Genomic DNA, 21,074 nt, shown 5'->3' with positions numbered 1-21,074 from the left:
GGCTGCCTGCTGACTGTGAATGAAGGATTCTCGTGCCCTGAATAGACTCAGGAGGGAGTGGGCCCTCCAGTTGATTAATGATGTCTGTCACGAGCGCAGGTACTCCAGCCACGTATTTATCTTCCTTCCTTTTGAACCACACGTCTAGTAAAGAGCGTATCTGTAGTGCTGTTGTGATACCTTTGACCACAGATCAGGAGGAACTATTTTATATTGTGAATGGAATAGGCTGAAAGCAAAATAGTGATGACTCTGGCATCCTGCCTGTGCTCATAAGTGGCAGTGTGGTCTCTAACGGCTGTTGCCATGCTACGGTTGTAGCATTTGAAACCTTGCTCCCTTTTAGCTGGTGTGGACACCACTGCTGGCCGCCTATAGCATCGGACTGCAGAACTGTGACGACACAGAAGTGGCCTCCCTGTGCTTGGAGGGCATCCGGTGTGCAGTCCGGATTGCCTGCATCTTTGGAATGCAGGTGAGTTTAACAAAGCTCCAGCGATCCTGGTGGGCTGTGTGCCTTTGGATTTGGCAAAACTTAGAAGCTACCAGACATTTCCACCGAGCCAGAAATTCTCAGCAAGCTCCTTACTCATGCCTGCTGAGAGGAAACCCACAGATTTGTGCTGACAACAGTCTCCTCTGCGGGAAGAATTGGAGATTTGGATTATAACCTTCTTTAGGGGTGGGTGGGTTTCAAGCTACTTGACAGCGCTTGACAAAACAGACTTCCTATCCGTCTGACTAATTTGTGTGCCCTAGTGCTTAAAATATTACTTTTCCTTTTAAGATCCGTTTTTATTATAATTTCCTTCATATCTAGGTCTTCTCTGGGAGAGACTAATAATTTACTGCAAAATGAATGTGTCTGTAAACCATTGAATCTTGAAAAACGCAAGCAACTGAACAGAATAAGATTCTCAAACTGCTAGGAAATTAGGAAATTGTCAGTTCCATGCATTACTTCTTAAATAAGAATTTGTACCCATTTATTTTGAAAAACTCAAATCTATTCCTGCTTACTTTACAGTTAGACATTTTCTGCTGTACCAAGACCACAGGCTTTGACCTCAGTCTGGGTTTCAGAACCCAGCTGTGCTACTTCTCTAACCATGTGACCTTGGCCCAGCTAACTTCTCTGTAAGACACTGGATTTCCTCATTTGCGGAGTTGAGAAAATAGGCCTACCTTGCAAGATTGTTGCAGATACTACTGCAGATGTTACAGTGTAAACATTTCAACATTTTTAAACATTTTTTTAATGTCTATTTAAAAAACTCCTTTTTGAGAGAGAGAGCAGGGGGAGGGGCTGGGAGAGAGGGGGCACAGAGGATCCAAAGCGGGCTCTGTGTTGACAGCAGAGAGCCTGACGTGGGGCTTGAACTCACGAACCATGAGATTATGACCTGAGCCGAGGTTGGATGCTTAATCAGCCGAGCCACCCAGGCGCCCTGAGTGTATGTGACGATCTTAACATTCAACAGATTCCTCTCCCACTCCCTCCAGAGGGAATAGAACCTGGAACTTAAGTCCAAGGTCAGCTGCAAGGGAGAGAGCTGGCTTTCAGCCATGAGGTGTGCAGGGATATTCCGGGAGCAGGAGGACGCCAGCACCGAATAACTGGCCTGATGATGTGCGTGAAGTCTGTTAGGCGATATGTATACAGAAGGTGTCAGAAGCCCAGTACACAGTCCAGTCGATGAAAACGGTCACGCTAAGGGTGGAATCTGAGCGTTGTCTCTTGTTTGGGCTTCCGTTACAGCTGGAGCGAGACGCCTATGTTCAGGCTCTTGCTCGCTTCTCCCTGCTGACGGCCAGCTCCAGCATCACAGAAATGAAGCAGAAAAACATCGACACCATAAAGACGCTTATTACGGTGGCACACACCGATGGCAACTACCTTGGGAATTCCTGGCATGAGGTGTGTTTCCTTTGAAAGCTTGCTAATGCCTTTTCTTAGGATGACTCCCAGCATTCCTTTCATTCATTGTCTATGTGTCTTTGGTCAGTTGCATTTTTGGAACTACAGTGAAGCCTGACTTTAACTCTGGGTTTTCCCTTATCTTTCAAATATGTCACATGTCTGAGAGTCAGCCTGTGTGGCTGCAGACGGCAGGTGGGTTCACATGCACCCCCTCGTGGGGTTCCCACGCCCCCGCAGTTCATGTTGCACAAGCACCCCTGTGTTGCAGTGGCTTTCCTCCCACCCGAGTGCTGCTTCCCCAGCCCTTATGCGCCTCCTGGAAGCTCCTAATGCCAGTGTATAGATTTAGAAAAAGCTGGGAGCCTGATCTGAAAAGAAAGGTCAACATTTACAGTAAGCCACTAAGGAGGTTGCCGGTGGGTTTACGTTTTTCCTTAAATAACATTCTAAGGTGCTCAGCTAAAGATAATTATTTGTGGGTACAGACGTGTTTGAAAGGTCATTCATTGAAATTTTAGTTGTCATAGGAGAAAGATTGTATGAGAAACAGCCTGGATGTCCCAGCAATGAGACATTGCTCTTTAAAAGAAAATAGAACAAAAGTGTGGTACGCCATTCCTTAGAGTGTTATGAGGCCATTTGAAATAACGTTGCTGAAGGGAGGGACAGCCAGACATACGTGCTCCTTGATGGAAGCACACAGTACCGCCCACGAAATGCTTCTGCCCCCACCTGCAAACCTAGTCAGTCCAAGCCTGTACTGCCAGTTCACGGGAAATCTAGGGGCCAGAGGCATGTGTAAATGAGATCATGTCCATCAACTATAGGAGATGAAAACCCCCCCGACTGAATGACCAGGCTCTTCAACAAATAAATGACAAGGAAAATAATGAATGGAGTCTTAAAAAAAGACTTTAGGGGTGCCTGGGTGGCTCAGTCGGTTGAGTGTCCGACTTCGGCTCAGGTCATGATCTCGCAGTTCGTGGGTTCGAGCCCCACGTCGGGCTCTGTGCTGTCAGCTCAGGACCCTGTTTCTGATTCTGTGTCTCCTTCTCTCTCTGCCCCTCCCCCGCTCATGCTCTGTCTCTAAAAAGGCTTTAGAGAAAAAAATAAAAACGATTTTGTGTCATGGAAAGGTGGTCATAGTATATGAAGTAAAAATTCATTTTAAACGTACATAGAGAATGAGGTTTGAACAGATAAAGAAAAACGTTAACATCCTCAGTGATAGAATTAGGTGGGCATTTTATTTTCTGCTTTTTTCCCTTAAGTTACATTACCTGATTTCTTTACCATTTGTGTATATTGCTTCTTGCTTTAAAGAGAAAATTGTGAAAAAGTGGAGGTGAGAGAGTGCAGAGTTGCAGGGACTGTGGGCACCTAGAGGGAAGATTGCTGCCTCCTGCCCCACGGAGTCCTTAAGGGGGAAGGGCCCCCAGTCCCCTACCTCCCCCCCCCCCCCCCAGAGCTGCACTGCGGGGGGCCGGGCTGGGTGTGCACCTCTGCCTGCCTGTGTGTGGCCTGCAAGTCCCTCAGTCCCCAGGCCGTACCTCTGTGGGGTGCCATGAGGAGAAGGGAGGTCATGGCACGGTTAAGGGATCAGAACTGCGTTTGGCGGGTGGTAAGGGCTCAGTAGGTGTTAGCTGTCCTCCTCCCCCTTATCATGGCACATACCTTCATCCTCTTCCACCCAGCCTTTCCTTTCTCTGTCACAATCCTGGAGTTTTCTGTATTAGAAAAGATGAAGTTGCATGGGGTGGGGGTGGAGAGGGCTGGGTTGGTTTGGGTTTGGTTTTGTTTTGTTTTATTTTATCTCTATGCCCAGTGTGGGGTTCGAACTCATGACCCCAAGATTGGGGACTAAGCCAGCCAGGAGCCCTGGTTTTTTTGTTTGTGTGTATTTTTTTTTTAAGTTTATTTATTTTTGAGAGAGACAGAGACAGAGTGTGAGCGGGGGAGGGGCAGAGAGAGAGAGGGAGACACAGAATCTGAAGCAGCTCCAGGCTCCAAGCTGTCAACACAGAGCCTGACGTGGGGTTTGAACTCACAAGCCGTGAGATTATGACCTGAGCTGAAGTCGGACACTTAACCCGACTGAGCCATCCAGCCGCCCCTATTTTTTAAGAAATAATTTCCTGTCTTCTGAGGAGTCATAACGTCTGATGAGTCAATAAGTAGCCACTTTGTTTCGTAGAACTTTTTTTAACCTGGGAGGCATGATCTATGTGGGGTTCCCGCTGGTTGCCAAGTCTGTAGCAACACCTGGAAATGTGAAAATGAATTACCACCTATGTGATGATCAGAAACCTTGAGAAATCAGACTTGGAACCAAGAATCCCTCAGCCACAGGTTGTTGACATACTCAAGACTCTGGCCATCCTCAGCTTCTGGAAAAGGGAGGGAATTCATAGTTTACCGGTAATAATTTAATAGTATTGTATATGGAGCAATCAGAGGATAGCTCTTTCTGGTAGAATTAAGTACCTTTCTCAGTCAGCTGGAAGGCAGTCTATAAGTAATAACAGAAGCGCTCCATGGTGTAATGGACTCCCATACTCTGACATTGGATGATAAAGTCAACACGAAAGGCAATACTCAGCTTTAATCACAAATTCCCGTGAAAATCCCTTGGGAAGGGTTTACCTGGAGATCTCCACGCTGTCCCACAATCAGTTTCTTGGAACCAGTTTTTCCTCTGGTGGAAGTTGAGACCAATTTCTGTTTCTTCAGATAAGTTTCAGTTGAGAGGGCTTGTGTGCAGGGATGACCTCTCACCCCCAGAACCACCCCATAGGGCTGGAAAGGTGCAGCCTTTCTTCCCGCCGCACCCCCATTCTGGGGCATGTTCTCAGTCAGCCAGCCAGCCAAACAATAATCAGCTATTTTAAGTGCTGGGGATTCAGCAGTGAACAAAACAGTCGGTGCCCTGTTGGGACTTAAGGCACAGAACAAGCAAATATATGGCAAAACGCCAAAACGTGGTAAGTGCTAAGGGAAAAAAAAAAGTGTTACCAGGGGATGGTGGTGGAGAGGGTGTGTGATCTCAGGGCAGTTAAAGGAGGTCTCTGAGGGACACACGTGTCTGAGGTGGAAGTGAGCCATAGGGAAGAGCGTAAGGCACATATTCTAGGAATAAGGAACAGCAGGTACAAAGGCTCACGACGAGCCATGTCAAGTTAATGGAGCAGCAGGGAGACTAGTGTTTTATGTGTCTGAGGAGTTCATTAAACATCCATATGGCATAACTCCATTGTACCAGCTTTTCTTTTGGTCATTTTCTCTTTTCCTTTTTAATAGTTTGAGAAAAAAATAGCGAAGTCTGTCTTCCAGGCCCACACTCAACGGGTCGCCTAACCATGAGTAGGGAAACCACCCTAAGACCCTCAGATTTTATTCTCACCTGAAAAGCTGTGTGTTTCAAAGAACTCTTTAATGACTAAGATTGCTAGAAATGGGAACTGGTTTCTTTTTGTATTTTAAAGATGTGAGGTTTTTTTCTTTTTCTTCAGCCTTAGCGGATACTGTTCTTTTTTTTTTTACGTTTATTTAGTTTTGATAGAGACAGAGCACGAGTAGGGGAGGGGCAGAAAGAGAGGGAGACATAGAGTCCGAAGCAGGCTCCAGGCTCCGAGCTGTCAGCACAGAGCCCGACGCGGGGCTCGGACTCACAAACCATGAGATCGTGACCTGAGCCGCAGTCAGACACTTAACCGACTGAGCCACCCAGGTGCCCCGATACTGTTTTTTATTTTTATTTTTTTTAATTCTAGTACAGTTAACATATAGTGTTATATTAGTTTCAGATGTACAATACAGCGATTCAACATTTCTGTACATCACTCAGTGCTCATCAAGATAAGTATACTCTTTTTTTGGGGTGGGGGGTGGGGAGAAGCAGAGGGAGAGAAAGAGAGAGAATCTTAAGGAGGCTCCATGACCAGCACAGAGTCCTACTTAGGGCTCAGTCTCACAATTGTGAGATCATGACCTGAGCCAAAATCGGGAGTCAGATGCTTAACTGACTGAGCCACCTGGGTGCCCCAGGAACTCATTTCTTCATGCCTTCTCTTCATTAGATATTGAAATGCATCAGCCAGCTGGAGCTTGCTCAGCTCATAGGAACCGGTGTGAAAACCCGCTACTTGTCTGGATCTGGACGTGAAAGAGAAGGGAGCCTGAAGAGCCACACGTTAGCAGGAGAAGAGTTCATGGGCCTTGGCCTTGGTAAGACACCAGGCCCCACGGCTGGCCATCCTGGAGTCACAAGTTAACCGGAATGAAACGCTTCTTGTCTCAGCAGGACTGTTGTGTAAACCTGTTCCTTGTGTGCCAGCTGACAGCAGGTTTATTCGTGGAAGTGCAAGTGCTGCTCTGGCTCTCGTATCTGTGCTCGAACTGTTGAGTAAATGCCTGTTTTGTCAAAATCAGGGTGCATTACTTTTCTTTCTGTGCATAGAACTATTGGGTGGAGGGCCATTTGCTTTAGAAAGGCTGCAGCGTTAGTACCTAGTGGATATCTGCATCTCTCGATTTTTAGAAGGATTCTTCACCGTCTCTTCCATGTTCATTTGGGGACCTTTTAACTGAATGGTATTCTCATGAAAGTAGAATTCTTTCTCACTGAATCGAGAGACTCCATCAGTGATAGAACAGTAACAGTAAATAGGGCAAACAGATGTGTGGGACCACATGCGAAACACTCCGTTTACACATTTGAACGCATTCATTCCTCTGAACAACTCATTGAGATTGGCACGATTGTCATCCCCATCTTGTAAGTGAGGAAGGTGAGGCTGGGGTGAAGTGACCCGAACAAGACCACGCTGCAAGGAGTAGCAGAGGCGGGTGTCAAACCCAGGCTGTCTCGGGGCAGAGGGCAGGCTCCTAGGTCCCACCGCACTGGTTGGAATCGTGCCGGGTAATGTTAAAAGCACAGACTGTATGAGAGGGGAGGGGTTGTCATAGCATCGCCTCCTTAGGGTGCACACAGGGATGGCTGGGCTGAAGTCCTGGAAAGCATGCCGGACATTCAGCAGGTGGAAGCCATCACATCTTCCAGGAGCTCTAAGTTAGGGTTGTTTAATTCGTATTTGTTTTCCTAAATATAGGCATTCAATACTATAAAAATGTAAAGGACTGTAAAGGAAAGGAGGTGGTTGGTACAAGCAAAGGAGTTTGTATTTACAGGATAAGAATGTATTTTATGCTGTCATCAGTTGAGGGGGCTTGGGGCTTTTTTTTTTTTTCCTCCCACAAACCCTTCGCATTTATGTCTCTTGTTGCTGCAGATTGATGCCACAGAATACTTTGTTCTAAATATTTGACTGTTTTTGAAGCACCGTTGACTTTTGCACATTGCGTTCCAGGTAATTTGGTGAGTGGTGGCGTGGATAAAAGACAGATGGCCAGCTTCCAGGAGTCGGTTGGTGAGACCAGCTCGCAGAGTGTGGTTGTAGCTGTGGACAGGTAATGATTTTGTTCTCCAGCGAAGCTGGGCTGTCCAGTAGCTTGGCACATCGTCTGTGTCGTTATTGGACTCCGCTCATTTGCCTCTTGTGAGTGTGGTGAGCTCCAGATCACTCAGGCTAGGAAGTGGCATCCACAGCCACTCATAACCTTCACGTTCATCTGAATTGGGACCTGAATTGCCTCCTGACCTTTTGAAGAAAAATTATACCTTTAATCTTGTGACCAAATCATGTCAGAAACAAGATTTTTTGCTTGTGCTCATGTTTTAGGTTACCTTGTTTCCTTAATAGAAATTACTTTCATAAAAATGTCAAGAAGGGTTTAAGATTTAAAGCCTATATCTGTGAGTGAGACTTGGCCAAATTGATAGTTTCCATTTGTTTTTCCTCCGAACCTTTCCATTCTATCTGTTTACTTGAAATTTGACCTAAACATCTGAGAGAAACACAGGTACTCTCATTTGAAGACATTCATTAGGTACCAGTGCTTGAAATGTGAATTTTCTAAAATGAACACGCTCCTGAAACTTACCACCGAATAAGCATGTACGCTGCTGTTCGTTTGGTTATTGACCCAGCCCAGTGCGTTAAATATAGACCATTTTGCGATGACAGCCGTACAGAATTTTTGTCATAATTTGTATTGTTCTCAGGACAATCCTTAGTATTTTGAATTCTTTGTCAGTGTATTTAATTACCTTGTTCCTGTTGCTTCTCTGTTTCTCTCTAACAGAGACACTCTCTGTAACATACTTTTGACTGGTTTCCCCCACATTTTTCAGTTAGGTTTAGGCTAATAGTACAAAATTTTTGTTCTTCCACTAACCACACTTACTTCTTTTCTGTTTCTCTGCCTCAGCCACATCACGGACTACAGGCAGTCTTGCCTAGCACCACTCTTGTGCTGTTACATTTCTAAAAACCGAGATAAAATCCACATACCATACCAGAAGATCTGTTCTTTTAAAACGTACAATTCCGTGGGTTTTAGTATATTTGGAGTTGTGTGGTCATCACCACTGTGGAATTTCAGGGCATTTTCATCTCCCTGTACTTATTAGCCGTCACTCCCCATTTCCTCTGCCAGTGGTCCCTGAGCCCGTAATCTTCATTCCGTCCGTATGGATTTGTGGATTCTGGGCATGGTTCATTTGTCCATTTCTGCTTTCCAGTTCTATCTGTTTGCCTCGTGACTTTGGGGTTTGTTGTTAGATGCATATGTTTGTAATTATATGTTTTCTTGACAGATTTAACCTTTTATGTTATAAAACAGTCTTTGTCTCTACTAATGCTATTTATTTATTTAATTAATTTTTTTTAACGTTTATTTATTATTGAGAGACAGAGGCAGAGCATGAGCATGAGAGGGACAGAGAGAGAGGAGGAGACACAGAACCTGAAGCAGGCTCCAGGCTCTGACCTGTCAGCACTGAGCCCGACACGGGGCTTGAAGTCAAACCATGAGATCATGACCTGAGCCAAAGTCTGACACTTAACCGACTGAGCCGCACAGGCACCCCTCTAGTAATGATTTTTAAATCTCTTGTCTTATATTGGTGCAGCCACCCAGCTCTCTCTTGTTTACTTTTTGATATGCTGTGTCTTTTCTATTGTTTTACTTTCAACCTATTTGTGTCTTTGAATTTAAAGCGAAACACTTTGGGGGCACCTGTCTGGCTCAGTCAGTAGAGCATGTGACTCTTGACCTCAGAGTCACGAGTTTAAGCTCCACGTTGGGCATGGAGCCTACTTTAGCAAAATAATAATAATGCAATAAATCGAGTCTCTTTGGACAGCAGATGGTTGGACCATTTTTTAAGTTTTTATTTAATTTATTTTGAGAGAGAGAGCACGAGATGGGGGGAGAGAGAGAATCCCGAGAAGTGTCTATTACTTTTAATTATATCTATTAAAGTATCTATTTACATTTAATTATAATTTAATTGCTGATATATAGGATTTATATCCGCTCTTTTGCTCTTTTTAAAAATGTGTCATTTTTGTTCTCCCGTTCCTTCATTATCACTGCCTTCTTATATGGTAAGATATTTTCTAGTGTATCATTTTACTTTCCTTGTCTGTTTTACTATATTTTTTTAGTGTTTTTCTTACTGATTGCTTTGGGGATCATGATTAGTAACATTTTAACTTTGAACATTTGACTTTGAATTAATGTCCACTTAATTTGAACAGTCTGAAACATGTCTTCTGTATAGCTCCATTCTCTCCCCTCTCCTTTGTGCTGTCATATGACTTACATGTTTATACACACCTGCCCATCAACACAGTTTACAATGATTACCTTCGCTGTCCTCGAATCCGGTAAATAAAATGAGTTACAAACAAGAAATACCTATTTCCCCACGCACTTACCTTTACCAGTGCTCTTTATTTCTTCAGATTCTTTTGAGTTATTCTCTATCATCCTTTCATTAGAACCTGAAGAACTTCCTTTAATATTTCATATAGGGTAGGTTGGTTAGCAATGAATCATCTCCGATTTTGTGTATCTCGGGATATTTTAGTCACTCCTTCATTTTTGAAGGTAAGTTTTGCTGCATTTAGAATTCTTGACTTCTAGTCTTTTTGTTTGGCACCTTAAATATGATATCCCACTGCCTTTTAGCCTCCATGGTTTGTGATGGGAAATCAGCTTTTCATTTTCCATAGGATCCATTATGCAGTCACAAATCTCTGCTCTCTTTCTGCTTCCAAGATTCTCTCACGGTCTGTGCCTTTCATCATTTTGATTATTATATGTCTGAATGTGGATCTCTTGAGTTTATCTTACTGGAGTTTGTTGAGATTCTAGAATGTGTAGATTGTTTTTCATCAAATTTGGGCTATTTGTAGTCATTATTTCTTCAAAAGTTCTTCCAACCCCTTTCTTTCCTCTCTTGTTCAGACTCCCCTTATGTATGTCTATATATTTGATAGTGCCCTACAGGTCTCTGAGGCTCTGTTCACGTTCTTTTTAATTCTTCTTATATCTGTTTATCACACGGCATAATCTCATCTGACCTATCTTCAAGTTCACGAACTCTTTGGTCAGCTGAAAACTGCTGTTGAGCCCCTCCGGTGAATTTTTCATTTCAGTTTTATGATTTTCAACTCCAGAATTTCTGTTGGGTTATTTATCACTTTTTTAATATATTTATTAATATTCTCTATTAATGAGACATTGTTCTTATCCTTTCCTTAAGTTCTTTGAACATATTTGAAATAATCATCTTTAGGTGTTACCTGCGTGGCTCAGTTGGTTAAGCATCCAACTTCGGCTCAGGTCATGATCTCACAGCTCGTGAGTTCGAGCCTTGCATCCGGCTCTGTGCTGACAGCTCAGAGCCTAGAGCCTGCTTCAGATCCTCTGTCTCCCTCTCTCTCTGCCCCTCCCCTGTTCTCTCTCTCTCACACACACACTCTCTCTTTCTCTCTCTCTCTCTCAAAAATAAACATTAAAAGTTTTTAATAAAAATAAAATAATCAACTTTAAAACTTCAGTAAATTCAATATCTAGGTTTCCTCAGGGACTGGATCTGTTGTTGTTCACCTGTAAATAGGCCATCGTTTCTTGTTTCTTTACATGTCTTAACAACTTTCTGTTGAAAATTGATACTTTAAAAAAATACATTGAGACAGCTTTGGGTATCAGGTTGCCTACCACACACCCAGGGATTATTATTGTTGTCATTGCTATTAGTTTGTTGAATGACTTTCCTGAACTAACTATATAAAGCCTGTATTCTTTTCGCATATAGCCACTGTCTGCTCATTTGGCCTTTGTGATCAGCTAAGAATTGGAGAAAGATCCCATATATGCCTGGGACTGTTAAGCATGCCAGCCTTTGCTGCAGAGTTTTGAGTGTGTTTTGGGGTGCCCCTCTGATGCTCTGGCATGTTGCATTGTGCCTTAAGACCTGCCAAAGATGAGTGCTTAGGGCCCTGTCTTGTCTTCCGTGGGTGTGTACAAAGCCTTACCCATGTGATGGCTATCTAGATCACCAGGAATATGGTAGAGCTTTTTATTACTTTTTCTTTTTAATATTTTTTTTTAATTTTTATTTGAAAGAGGGAGAGAACGTGCATGTGTGCACATGCGAGCAGGGAAGAGGGGCAGAGGGAGAGAGAGAATCTCAAACAGGCTTGACACCCAGTGCAGAGCCCAATGCGGGGCTCAGTCATGCCCCCGGGATCACAGCCTGAGCCAAAATCAAGAGTCAGACGCTCAACTGACTGAGCCACTCAGGCGCCCCTGGTGTACCTTTTTAAAGCCTCCCGTGGACACCTTATTCCCAACTTTTCCTTTTAAATTTTCGCCCAGGTCCTTGTTTGACCTGGTCGTACTCAGGTAGCTGCATTGTTCATTGGTTACACAGATTGCTTGTGACAAAAGCCCCAGAGAAAAGGCTGTTTGAACTGAACGAGGTCTGTGTCAAATTTGGACAAATCCTAGAAATGAGGGTTCCCAGGGTACTGTCAGGCAGGTCACACGTCAGTTCCCTGAGAATGGTATTTTGGGGGAAATTCCAGGACTGTTCTGTTCTCTCCTGTGGAGCTAGGTTGCTGGTCTCACAGTTACTTTGACTTCAGAGCTGTTGGTTTTCAACACTCCCATGGAGCTGGGGAGACAGTAATGGAAATAGGCCAAGTTAAAACACCTTCATGTCCTCTATTCATACCAAGATTTAGCCATTTTTCTTGAATGAGCATTTTATCAGCCTTTGGTAATTTCCAGAGTCAGTCCTAGAAGAGTTGGTTTTGGTAAGTTTTTTTGCCAAAAAAAATTGTTTTGTGTGTTTGTGTTCATCTAATGAAGGAGCACCTTTTTAGTATATTAATATTCTCTATTAGAGAGACATTGTTCTCAACCTTTCCTTAAGTTCTTGGAACACATTTGAAATAATCAACTTTAGTTGATTTAGTTGACAGTGTCCCACTGTCGTGACATCACATGCTGTTATACTTTACTCCCCCTTCCTCCTTTTGATGTGTTGCTTTTTCTTTCTACCATTGTAGGCATTTCTGCTTTCAGCTCAGTTCATTTACCAGTTCTGTGCCTCTGATGCCTCCTCATTTATTTTAGTAGAGGTGCCAGACCCAAAACGTTTCCTTGTTTGCCTTTTCTTCAGTGTTTGAAATTGAGACTCAGCTTCCAAATCTAACTTTGATCTTACTGTGTCTGAAATTATCTTCCTAGAATTTTTACTGGATCTACCAGACTGGATGGAAATGCCATAGGTATGTATTTGTCACTCACATGTGACAGCTACAGAATCCTCATGTTGTGACTCTCTGGCCGTTACTAATGAAGCCTCGCATGTGTTGTTGGGTCTGGCCTGCAGTTGACTTTGTCCGCTGGTTGTGTGCCGTGTCCATGGACGAGCTGGCCTCCCCCCACCACCCCCGCATGTTCAGCTTGCAGAAGATCGTGGAGATCTCATACTACAACATGAATCGGATTCGGCTGCAATGGTCCCGAATATGGCATGTGATTGGAGATCACTTCAATAAGGTAACTCTTCACATTCAAAAACTACTCCATCGATGTCCAGAAAAAGGCAGGCAGCTGTATTCAAAAAAGAAGTGATTGAGAGTGTAGGTGCCTGTACACATTTCTGTGCTATCCGAGAGTAGAGCATTCCTGTGAAACCTTTTGTAAGCTGAAATGGTGTGAAGCAAAGAGGTAGTTACCATTAATTTGTATGAAAAGGTTTTTTAGCGTCCCCAGACCCCCCGAATAACCTCTCTCAGGCATTTCTGATACTTCAGGACACATCTTGCTAACGAAGCACGGAATCGAGATAAAGCCCAGGTGCTCAGTGAGAGTTCAAAGCTCTGGCAGCTTGATGCGGAGATGCCAAGTGGAGTTCCCGGGGCGGGGGCTTGGTGACACCAGTCCGGCCTCTAGAACAGCTCGCTGCGAAACACTCTCTGAGTGTTATGTTCCCTTTTCACCTTCTTTTGTAAAACCAGAAGTTCTCTTCGGTTGTTTTTTTTTTTTTTTTTTTTTTTTTTGGTTCACAAAAACTGACACTAAGGCAGGTCTTTCATAAAAGCAAAGCAGTGCCACCTGACTTTGCAAGAAGCAGAGGACACCCGTAATTCGTTTTCCCTGCAGAGCGTATTTACATATTGCTAGAACTCGGGGAGCGTGGAACTAAAATGGTATTGGTACCAAAAATACTTGACTGTCCCCTGCCCAGGATATAGGCTGACGCCACAAACATCGTTGTAGTCACTGGACCAACAGTGGTGTTGGAGCACATTGCAAAATCCTGTGGTGTCTTCTGAACGACCAGAGATTAAGATGAAGTTCTGTATGTTTCACTGTTAAACGTCCCTGCTGCTTCTTTTGGCTTTCTTTGCCATCGCTCTCCTAAAACCTTTGTTGAGAAAACTAACATTTATTTTTAAATTAGAAGCAAGCTAGAGGTTTGTGTGTTTTGAAACTGACAACTATTGGAAACCAGACTACGCTTCTTTGTTTCCGCTGGAAGTTTCATCGTGTACACGTAGGCACTTGCATACATCTGTTGAACACACTTTACAGATCAGAACACATACATACCATGTGTGTGTGGATGCGTCTCTGACGCCATTGACTTCTTAAAGGAAAAGTAATAGCTAAATTATACTGTTTACTACCAAAACACACTCCATGATTTCAAAACCATTTCTTCACTCCTGGAGATAGAGTTCTAATACAGATGCTTCAAAGAACTGTGAGTAAAAGATAGTTTATCCAAAAGAGAATCGCCCTCTCTCCATTGAATGGAAGAAGCTTCTAAAAAGAAGTAGTCTGCCACTGGGATACAGAACAGGCAGTAGGATGCTGGTAAAGGGTTTATAGCATCTGTCGATTTCTGTGGTGTAACTAGCCCCGCCCCCCACAACCGATTTGAGGCTAAGCAGAATGATATTGGAGATAGTGGTAGTGAGGATTAACAGAGTTGTGCACCGTTGGCTCTTGTGGGCAGCTGCTCACCTGCTTCAGGCCCCAATTGAAATGAGACCTTGTCAGATGCAGTCTTGTATTCTTGTCCACGTCTGTGACCGCTAAGCTGGAGCAAACATTGCTCATTAATGCCGCGAGATCTTTCCTCTAGCAGCTTTGGAATCCTATTTTCTCTTAGCAGTGATAATCCAAAAGTGGGGTTTTTTTGGTAAACATGTCCCAACTCTTTCGAGTCTAGATTTTATGTTCGGTGGGACTTGAGAGAGAACATCTGTTTATACAGGTTACTGTTCCCACCTATGATTCTATTGTCAAGACTTTTTGCTTTTATTTACTTTGAGAGAGAGAGAGAGAGAGAGAGAGAGCGCACGCCAGAGAGGGGCAGAGAGAGAGGGAGAGAGAGAATCCCAAGCACAGAACCGGATGTGGGGCTCGATCCCACAAACTGTGAGATCATGACCTGACCTGAAATCAAGAGTCAGATGCTCAACGGACTGAAGGCGCCCCTTTTGTCAAGAGTCTTTTCGTGCCGGTTCTCAGATATCTTTGGGCCGCTTATGGGCAGGCCTGGGACATGGGCTGGCAGGTAGTAATTAGACTTTTCGTGCTTGTCAGCTTCATTACAAATGTCTGTTCCATCTCATCAGAGCCACTGAGCACAAAGTTGTGGAAAATTCAATCCCTCCGCCTGCAGCTCGTCACTCTTTCTACCACTTCGGGAAGATGTTGTGCTTCCCCTTGGGAACTGGGGCACGTAACGGTCTCAAGGTTTGAAGAGATGGTTGGCTGAGTACAGCTGTAACTTAGCTCTTGGAATTCTAGCAGAGTCTTTGGCACAGTCCCATGTTCCTCTTTTAAACTAGGGCACATGCGTGTCCTGGGGTGTGTGCAAAGCTGGTCAATCAGCATGGAGTGTGCTCTGCAGCAGGAACTCCTGAATGCTCCTGATTTTGACGAGGGGAATATTCTCTTTATTAGCCTTTAATTAAACGACCGTTACATGAGGGGCACCTGGGTGGCTCGGTCAGTTGGGCGTCCGGCTTCAGCTCAGGTGGTGATCTCGCCATCCGTGGGTTCAAGCCCCGCGTCGGGCTTTGTGCTGACGGCTCGGAGCCTGGAGCCTGCTCGGATTCTGTGTCTCCCTCTCTCTCTGCCCCTCCCCTGCTTGCACTCTGTGTTTCTCTCTCAAAAAATAAATAAACATTAAAAAACCTTTTTTTGGGGGGGCGCCTGGGTGGCTCAGTCGTTTAAGCGGCCGACTTCGGCTCAGGTCACGATCTCGCGGTCCGTGAGTTCGAGCCCCGCATCGGGGTCTGTGCTGACAGCTCAGAGCCTGGAGCCTGTTTCAGATTCTGTGTCTCCCTCTCTCTCTGAGCCTCCCCCGTTCATGCTCTGCCTCTCTCTGTCTCAAAAATAAATAAACGTTAAAAAAAAAATTTTTTTTTAAAAAACCTTTTTTTTTTAAATAAATGAACACTCCATGAATACCTTAAAAATAATTACAGCTAAAACCACTTTCGACCATCACCACTCCCCAGTTGAGCCCTGCCCCAAACTAATTGTTACCAGTTTATATATTTTCCCAAACATTTTTGTAGAAATATAATAGAAATATAGATATATAGAAATATATCATAGAAATACAGATAATCTTGTCTTGGTTTGTTTTGTTTTTCTAAAAAACGTGATTAGTATTACATACCAGTTTGTAACTTTCGTCTTCCACTTAGCAAGGAATCTTAAAGATTTGACTGCTATTAGTGTGTATGAATTTATTTTTATAATTGTAAAATGCGCATAACATTTTTCATTGTAACTGTTGGTAAACATATAATTTATTAGGGTTAAGTACACTCACATCATGTGCAACAGATCTGCAGAGCTCTTCTTTTCCTCCCGTAAAACTGAAACTCCAAATTCATCAGACACCAGCTTCCCATTCTTCGCCACCCGTCCCCCAGTTCCTGGCAACCACCATTCTGCTTCTTGTCTCTGTGAATTCAACTGTTCTAGGGACTTCGTATAAGTGGAATCATGCAGTATTTATCTTTTGGTGACTGGCTTATTTCACTTGGCATAATGTCCTCAAGGTTTATCTGTATTGTAGCCTGTGATAGAATTTTCTTCTTCTTTTTTTTTTTTTTTTAAGGCTTGGACGTATTTGTTTTTAACTGCCAAATTTTATTGCATGTATGTGAATATACCATTATGTAACCATTTTCCTATTGATGTTTCCAATTTTTCTTTTTTTTTAAGTTTATTTATTTCTTTTGAGAGAGAGACAGCGAGCGAGCATGCTTGTGCTGGAGAGGCAGAGAGAGAGAATTGCAAGGAGGCCCCATACTGTCAGCTCAGAGCCCAGCACGGGGCTTGATTCCATGAACCATGAGATCCATGACCTGAGTTGAAGAGTTGGACCCTTAACCGACTGAGCCACCCAGGCACACCTCCAAGTTTTCTTTATTGCAAATGCTATTGCCACGTTACTTTTGTTAAAAGTAACGCATTTTCAGGTCAGACCACATGCCAGCGAAGTTCTTTGCTTGGAGCAGGCTCCTGCAACATGCCCCAGGTCCCTTCGCATGGGTTCTGGTGGGAAACATCCCCTTGCTCTGCTTTTAGGATTCTTTTTGAGGCAAAAGCCTGAGCAACCAAATATATAGCCACAGCTCCAGTCCCTAAAAGTAGGTAGACTATAGACAAGTACAGTTTTAAGGAAATCAAAAGCCTCAATGTTTGTGCTGAATTCTTTGAGGCTGGCGATAGACATTTATAATTTGCTTTAGGTGACAGACAAGTATGAAAAGGCTTTAGAGACTTTAAAGTCTTTTGACTTCTCCTTTTGTTTAGATAAAATTAATTAGTACATGAAGAATTATTTAATGAGTATAGAGTTTCAGTTTTGCTACATAAAGAGTTCCAGAGATCTGTTGCATAACAGCGTGAATGTACTTAACACTGCTGAACTGTGTGCACTTCAGATGGTCACTTTTATGTTTTACATGTATTTGGCCACAATCTTAAAAAAAAAAAAAAATTTAAATAGCAGGGTGCCTGGGTGGCTCAGGCAGTTAAGCATCTAACTTCGGCTCAGGTCATGATCTCATGGTTCATGAGTTCGAGCCCTGCATCAGGCTGTATGCTGACAGTTCAGAACCTGTAGCCTGTTCGGATTCTGTGTGTGTCTCTCTCTCTGCCCCTCCCCCACTTGCTCGTGCGCTGTCTCTCTCTCAAAAATAAATAAACATTAAAAAAAAATTTTTAGCATATTTTGAAAGCACTTTAAATGTGCAGTACTGATCTTTCATCATTAAACTTAAAAATTGTACAGGTCATAGCCAAGAAATGCCATTTTCTTTTTTCCTTGGGCGTGCTTTTCCAGAGCATTTGTTTTGAAGGCAGCCTATCTGTTTTTGATGTTCAGAACCCCACATCCACAGTTGCACTGTGCCTGTGTCACCTCACCTCCCTTTCCTGCTCAGGTTGGCTGTAACCCCAATGAAGATGTGGCCATCTTTGCTGTTGACTCCTTAAGGCAGCTCTCTATGAAGTTTCTCGAGAAAGGAGAATTAGCCAACTTCCGTTTCCAGAAAGATTTTCTGAGGCCCTTTGAGCATATCATGAAGAAAAACAGGTATGTACGTTGTTCTAGAAGACCTTTGGTCAAACTCCCCAGGGGAGGCCCAAAAAGACCTAACACTAATCACACAATATTTTCTTCCCTTGTTGATGGAAGCAAATAAAATGAACAGCCTATAATTCATCTGTATCATTTTTTTTTTTTTTTATGTTTACCTATTTTTGAAAGAAAGCATGAGCGGGTGAGAGGCAGAAAGATTGGGGAAGGAGGATCCAATGCGGGCTCTGCCCTGGCAGCAGAGAGCCCAATGCGGGGCCTGAACCCACGCACCACGAGATCATGACGCCTAGCCGACTGAGCCACCCAGGCACCCCCACACGTGACATTTCTAAGTAAATCACTGAGATCTGTGTGTGGCCTTTCCCAGAAGAACAGGTTACACCACCACAACTAGTAGAAACATACCATGCATCGTTACTGGGGTGGGTGCTGAAGTCCAGAGAAAGAGCCACTGCTGAGGCGTCCTAAAACAAGGTCAAGAATTACATGACCCTTCATTTCTGCCCCGGAAGGCGATAGAAGAGATCAGGACAGCTATCCCTCTGAAGCACTCTCCCTGTTCATCATTTGTTCCCTTCGCCTGTATTTATTGCAGCCTGCCATTGCTAGGTACTGTTCTAAGTGCCACGCATACAGCACAGAAGCAAACAGTCAAAAATTCCTGTTTTCATCTGGCCCTGATTTAATCATCATCGCAACTGGGTACAGGGGTGTTCGTTACCGTATTCTCTTTACTTTTGTACGTGTTTGAAATTTTCCATAATGAAATTCAAAAGTAAACCCTTGTTTAGATTCCAGTGAGATAGATAAATAAATGTTTAAATCAAGGTAAGGGGCTAAGAGTAGAAGCACTCTTTTATACAGGCCGGTAAGCAGGCGTTTGGTAGGTTGACCCTTATGCAAAGGGAGGAACAAGCCAGGAGTGGCTGTATGTGGTCTTGGGAGAAGCAAGAGCAAAAGCCCTGTGACAGAGTGTGCTGGGCATAGATAAGGAGGAGCAAGGAGGCTGGTGTAGCTGGACAGAGTAAAGGCAGAAGGTCCTGGAGGATGAAGCCCTGGGTCGCAGAGTGCCTAGGTCATAGAGGAGCCGTCAGCTTTTGTCAGCACTTTGGTTTGTTCTCTGTGAAAGACAGAAGCCATTGGAGGCTTTTGAGCAGAGAAGTGAAATGGTCTGAAGTGTTACGGGATTGTCCTGCATTTATCTGTGGAAAATGGAAAGCAGTAGGATGGGTCAAGCAGCTACTGTAATAGTTCAGATTTGGACCCGGGGGTGAGACACCGTGGGGTTTGATTCTGCATATGTTTTGAAAGGACAGCCTAACTATGTGCGATGAGGAGTTCGCTGTGGGGCATAAAACAAAATGTCAAGGATGACTCTTAGCTGTAACCCTTTGTGTCTGTCCCCATCCCTAAAGTGTGTCCATGAGATCTGCTTGCATTGTTTGTTTTTAATGAGAGGGGCGCCTGGGTGGCTCAGTCGGTTAAGCATCCTACTTCAGCTCAGATCATGATTTCCCAGTCCGTGAGTTCGAGCCCCGCGTCGGGCTCCGTGCTGACAGCTCAGAGCCTGGAGCCTGCTTCCGATTCTGTGTCTCCTTCTCTCTATCCCTCTGCCACCCACGCTTGCTCTCTGTCTCTCAAAAATAAACATTAAAAAAAGAGCGTACAAGTTCAAAGGCTATAAGCCAGCGTGGGTCACTTAGGATAATAAAAAGGGCAGCAGCAAAGTCTGCTTGATGTGTCTTTCTCTTGGTGTCTTTCTTCTTCACCTTACTGCTTATTTTAATAGAAAATAAAGCTCATCCCAGAATCTGGCCTCACCCCTGAGTTTAACGTGCACACAGAAATACCCTCCCGCCTCTGGGGACACTGTTGATAGTGCCAAGGAGACCGAGGCCTCGTGTAGCAGAGCAGTGCGCTCACGCCTGGCTGGCTGGCTGGTGGCACTGATGGCCCCAGAATCCCAGGCCCTCCCTGCCCATCCCGTGGCTGCCCAGCCAGCGTCTGAGTAAGGGGCAGAGTGAGTTTAGAATCACACATCGCCAGCCACTCTTAGACACTGTTGATGGAACCGTAACTTGCTGTAACATTTCAAGATCCTTGGGGCAGTGTCCATCCAGAACCTTACTATTTTTGTGCCTTTTGACTCACTAGTTATACACTTTCGCAACTCTTGTAAGGAATTAATTTGAAATACAACGAAATGTTGAAATAACACACAATAATTTTTTAAAAGCCAGATACCACCTAAATATACAAGAGTGTTAAAGTAATTCTTGGTACAGCCACAACATGGAATATTGTGCAGCTGTGAAAGATGTTCACAAAGTTTGGGGCGCCTGGGTGGCTCAGTCGGTTAAGCGCCCAACTCTTGGTTTTGGCTCAGGTCATGACCTCATGGTTTGTGAGTTCGAGCCCCACATCAGGCTCCATGCTGATGGTGCAGAGCCTGCCTGGGATTCTCTTCTCTGTCCCTCTCCCTCTGCCCTGCCCCTTCTCATGCTGTCTCTCTCAAAATAAACTTAAAAAAAGAAAAAAGATGTTCACAAAGTTTATGACATAGGAAATGCTTAACAGTTTAGTCAAAAGGCCAAGTTCTAGAATTGGACAGTGTAATAATAGTGCTATCAGGGCGCCTGGGTGGCTCAGTCGGTTGAGCATCTGACTCTTGATTTTGGCTCAGGTCATGAGCTTACTGTTGTGAGATTGAGCCCCATGTTGGGCTCTGTGCTGAGCATGGAGCCTGCTTGGGATTCTCTCCTCTCTCTCTCTCTCTCTCTCTCTCTCTCTCTCTGTGTGTCTCTCTCTGTCTCTCTGTCTCTCTCTGTCTCTGCCTTCCCCCTGCACACACACATGCACACTCTCGCTCAAAAATAAATAAACTTTTTTTAATGTTTGTTTATTTTTGAGAGACAGCACAAATGAGGGAGGGGCAGAGAGAGACGGAAACACGGAATCCGAAGCAGGTTCCAGGCTCTATGGTATCAGCACAGAGCTCGACGTGGGGCTCAAACCCATGAGCTACGAGATCGATCATGACCTGAGCCAAAGTTGGACGCTTAACTGATGGAGCCACCCAGGCACCCCCTA

The 21,074-nt window shown here is 44.1% G+C and overlaps 1 protein-coding gene across 3 annotated transcripts in view; it reads left to right on the top strand.

Moving 5' to 3' along the window:
* The window catches only part of ARFGEF2 (ADP ribosylation factor guanine nucleotide exchange factor 2), a 102,665-nt gene that overhangs the window by 53,628 nt on the left and 27,963 nt on the right, over nt 1–21,074 (top strand). For all 3 annotated transcript variants that reach the window (XM_053199842.1, XM_015082668.3, XM_027046747.2), the window contains 7 exons: nt 347–475; nt 1,760–1,918; nt 5,998–6,145; nt 7,288–7,387; nt 12,587–12,627; nt 12,732–12,901; nt 17,827–17,978. In XM_053199842.1, the coding sequence (XP_053055817.1) occupies nt 347–475; nt 1,760–1,918; nt 5,998–6,145; nt 7,288–7,387; nt 12,587–12,627; nt 12,732–12,901; nt 17,827–17,978 (899 nt within the window). The remainder of the gene's footprint in view (nt 1–346; nt 476–1,759; nt 1,919–5,997; nt 6,146–7,287; nt 7,388–12,586; nt 12,628–12,731; nt 12,902–17,826; nt 17,979–21,074) is intronic.

The sequence above is a fragment of the Acinonyx jubatus genome, chromosome A3, assembly GCF_027475565.1.
Source record: "Acinonyx jubatus isolate Ajub_Pintada_27869175 chromosome A3, VMU_Ajub_asm_v1.0, whole genome shotgun sequence".
Classification (NCBI taxonomy): Eukaryota; Metazoa; Chordata; class Mammalia; order Carnivora; family Felidae; genus Acinonyx; species Acinonyx jubatus.
Note: the sequence above shows the minus strand (reverse complement) of the source record. Positions and strands in the feature narration are given on the sequence as shown.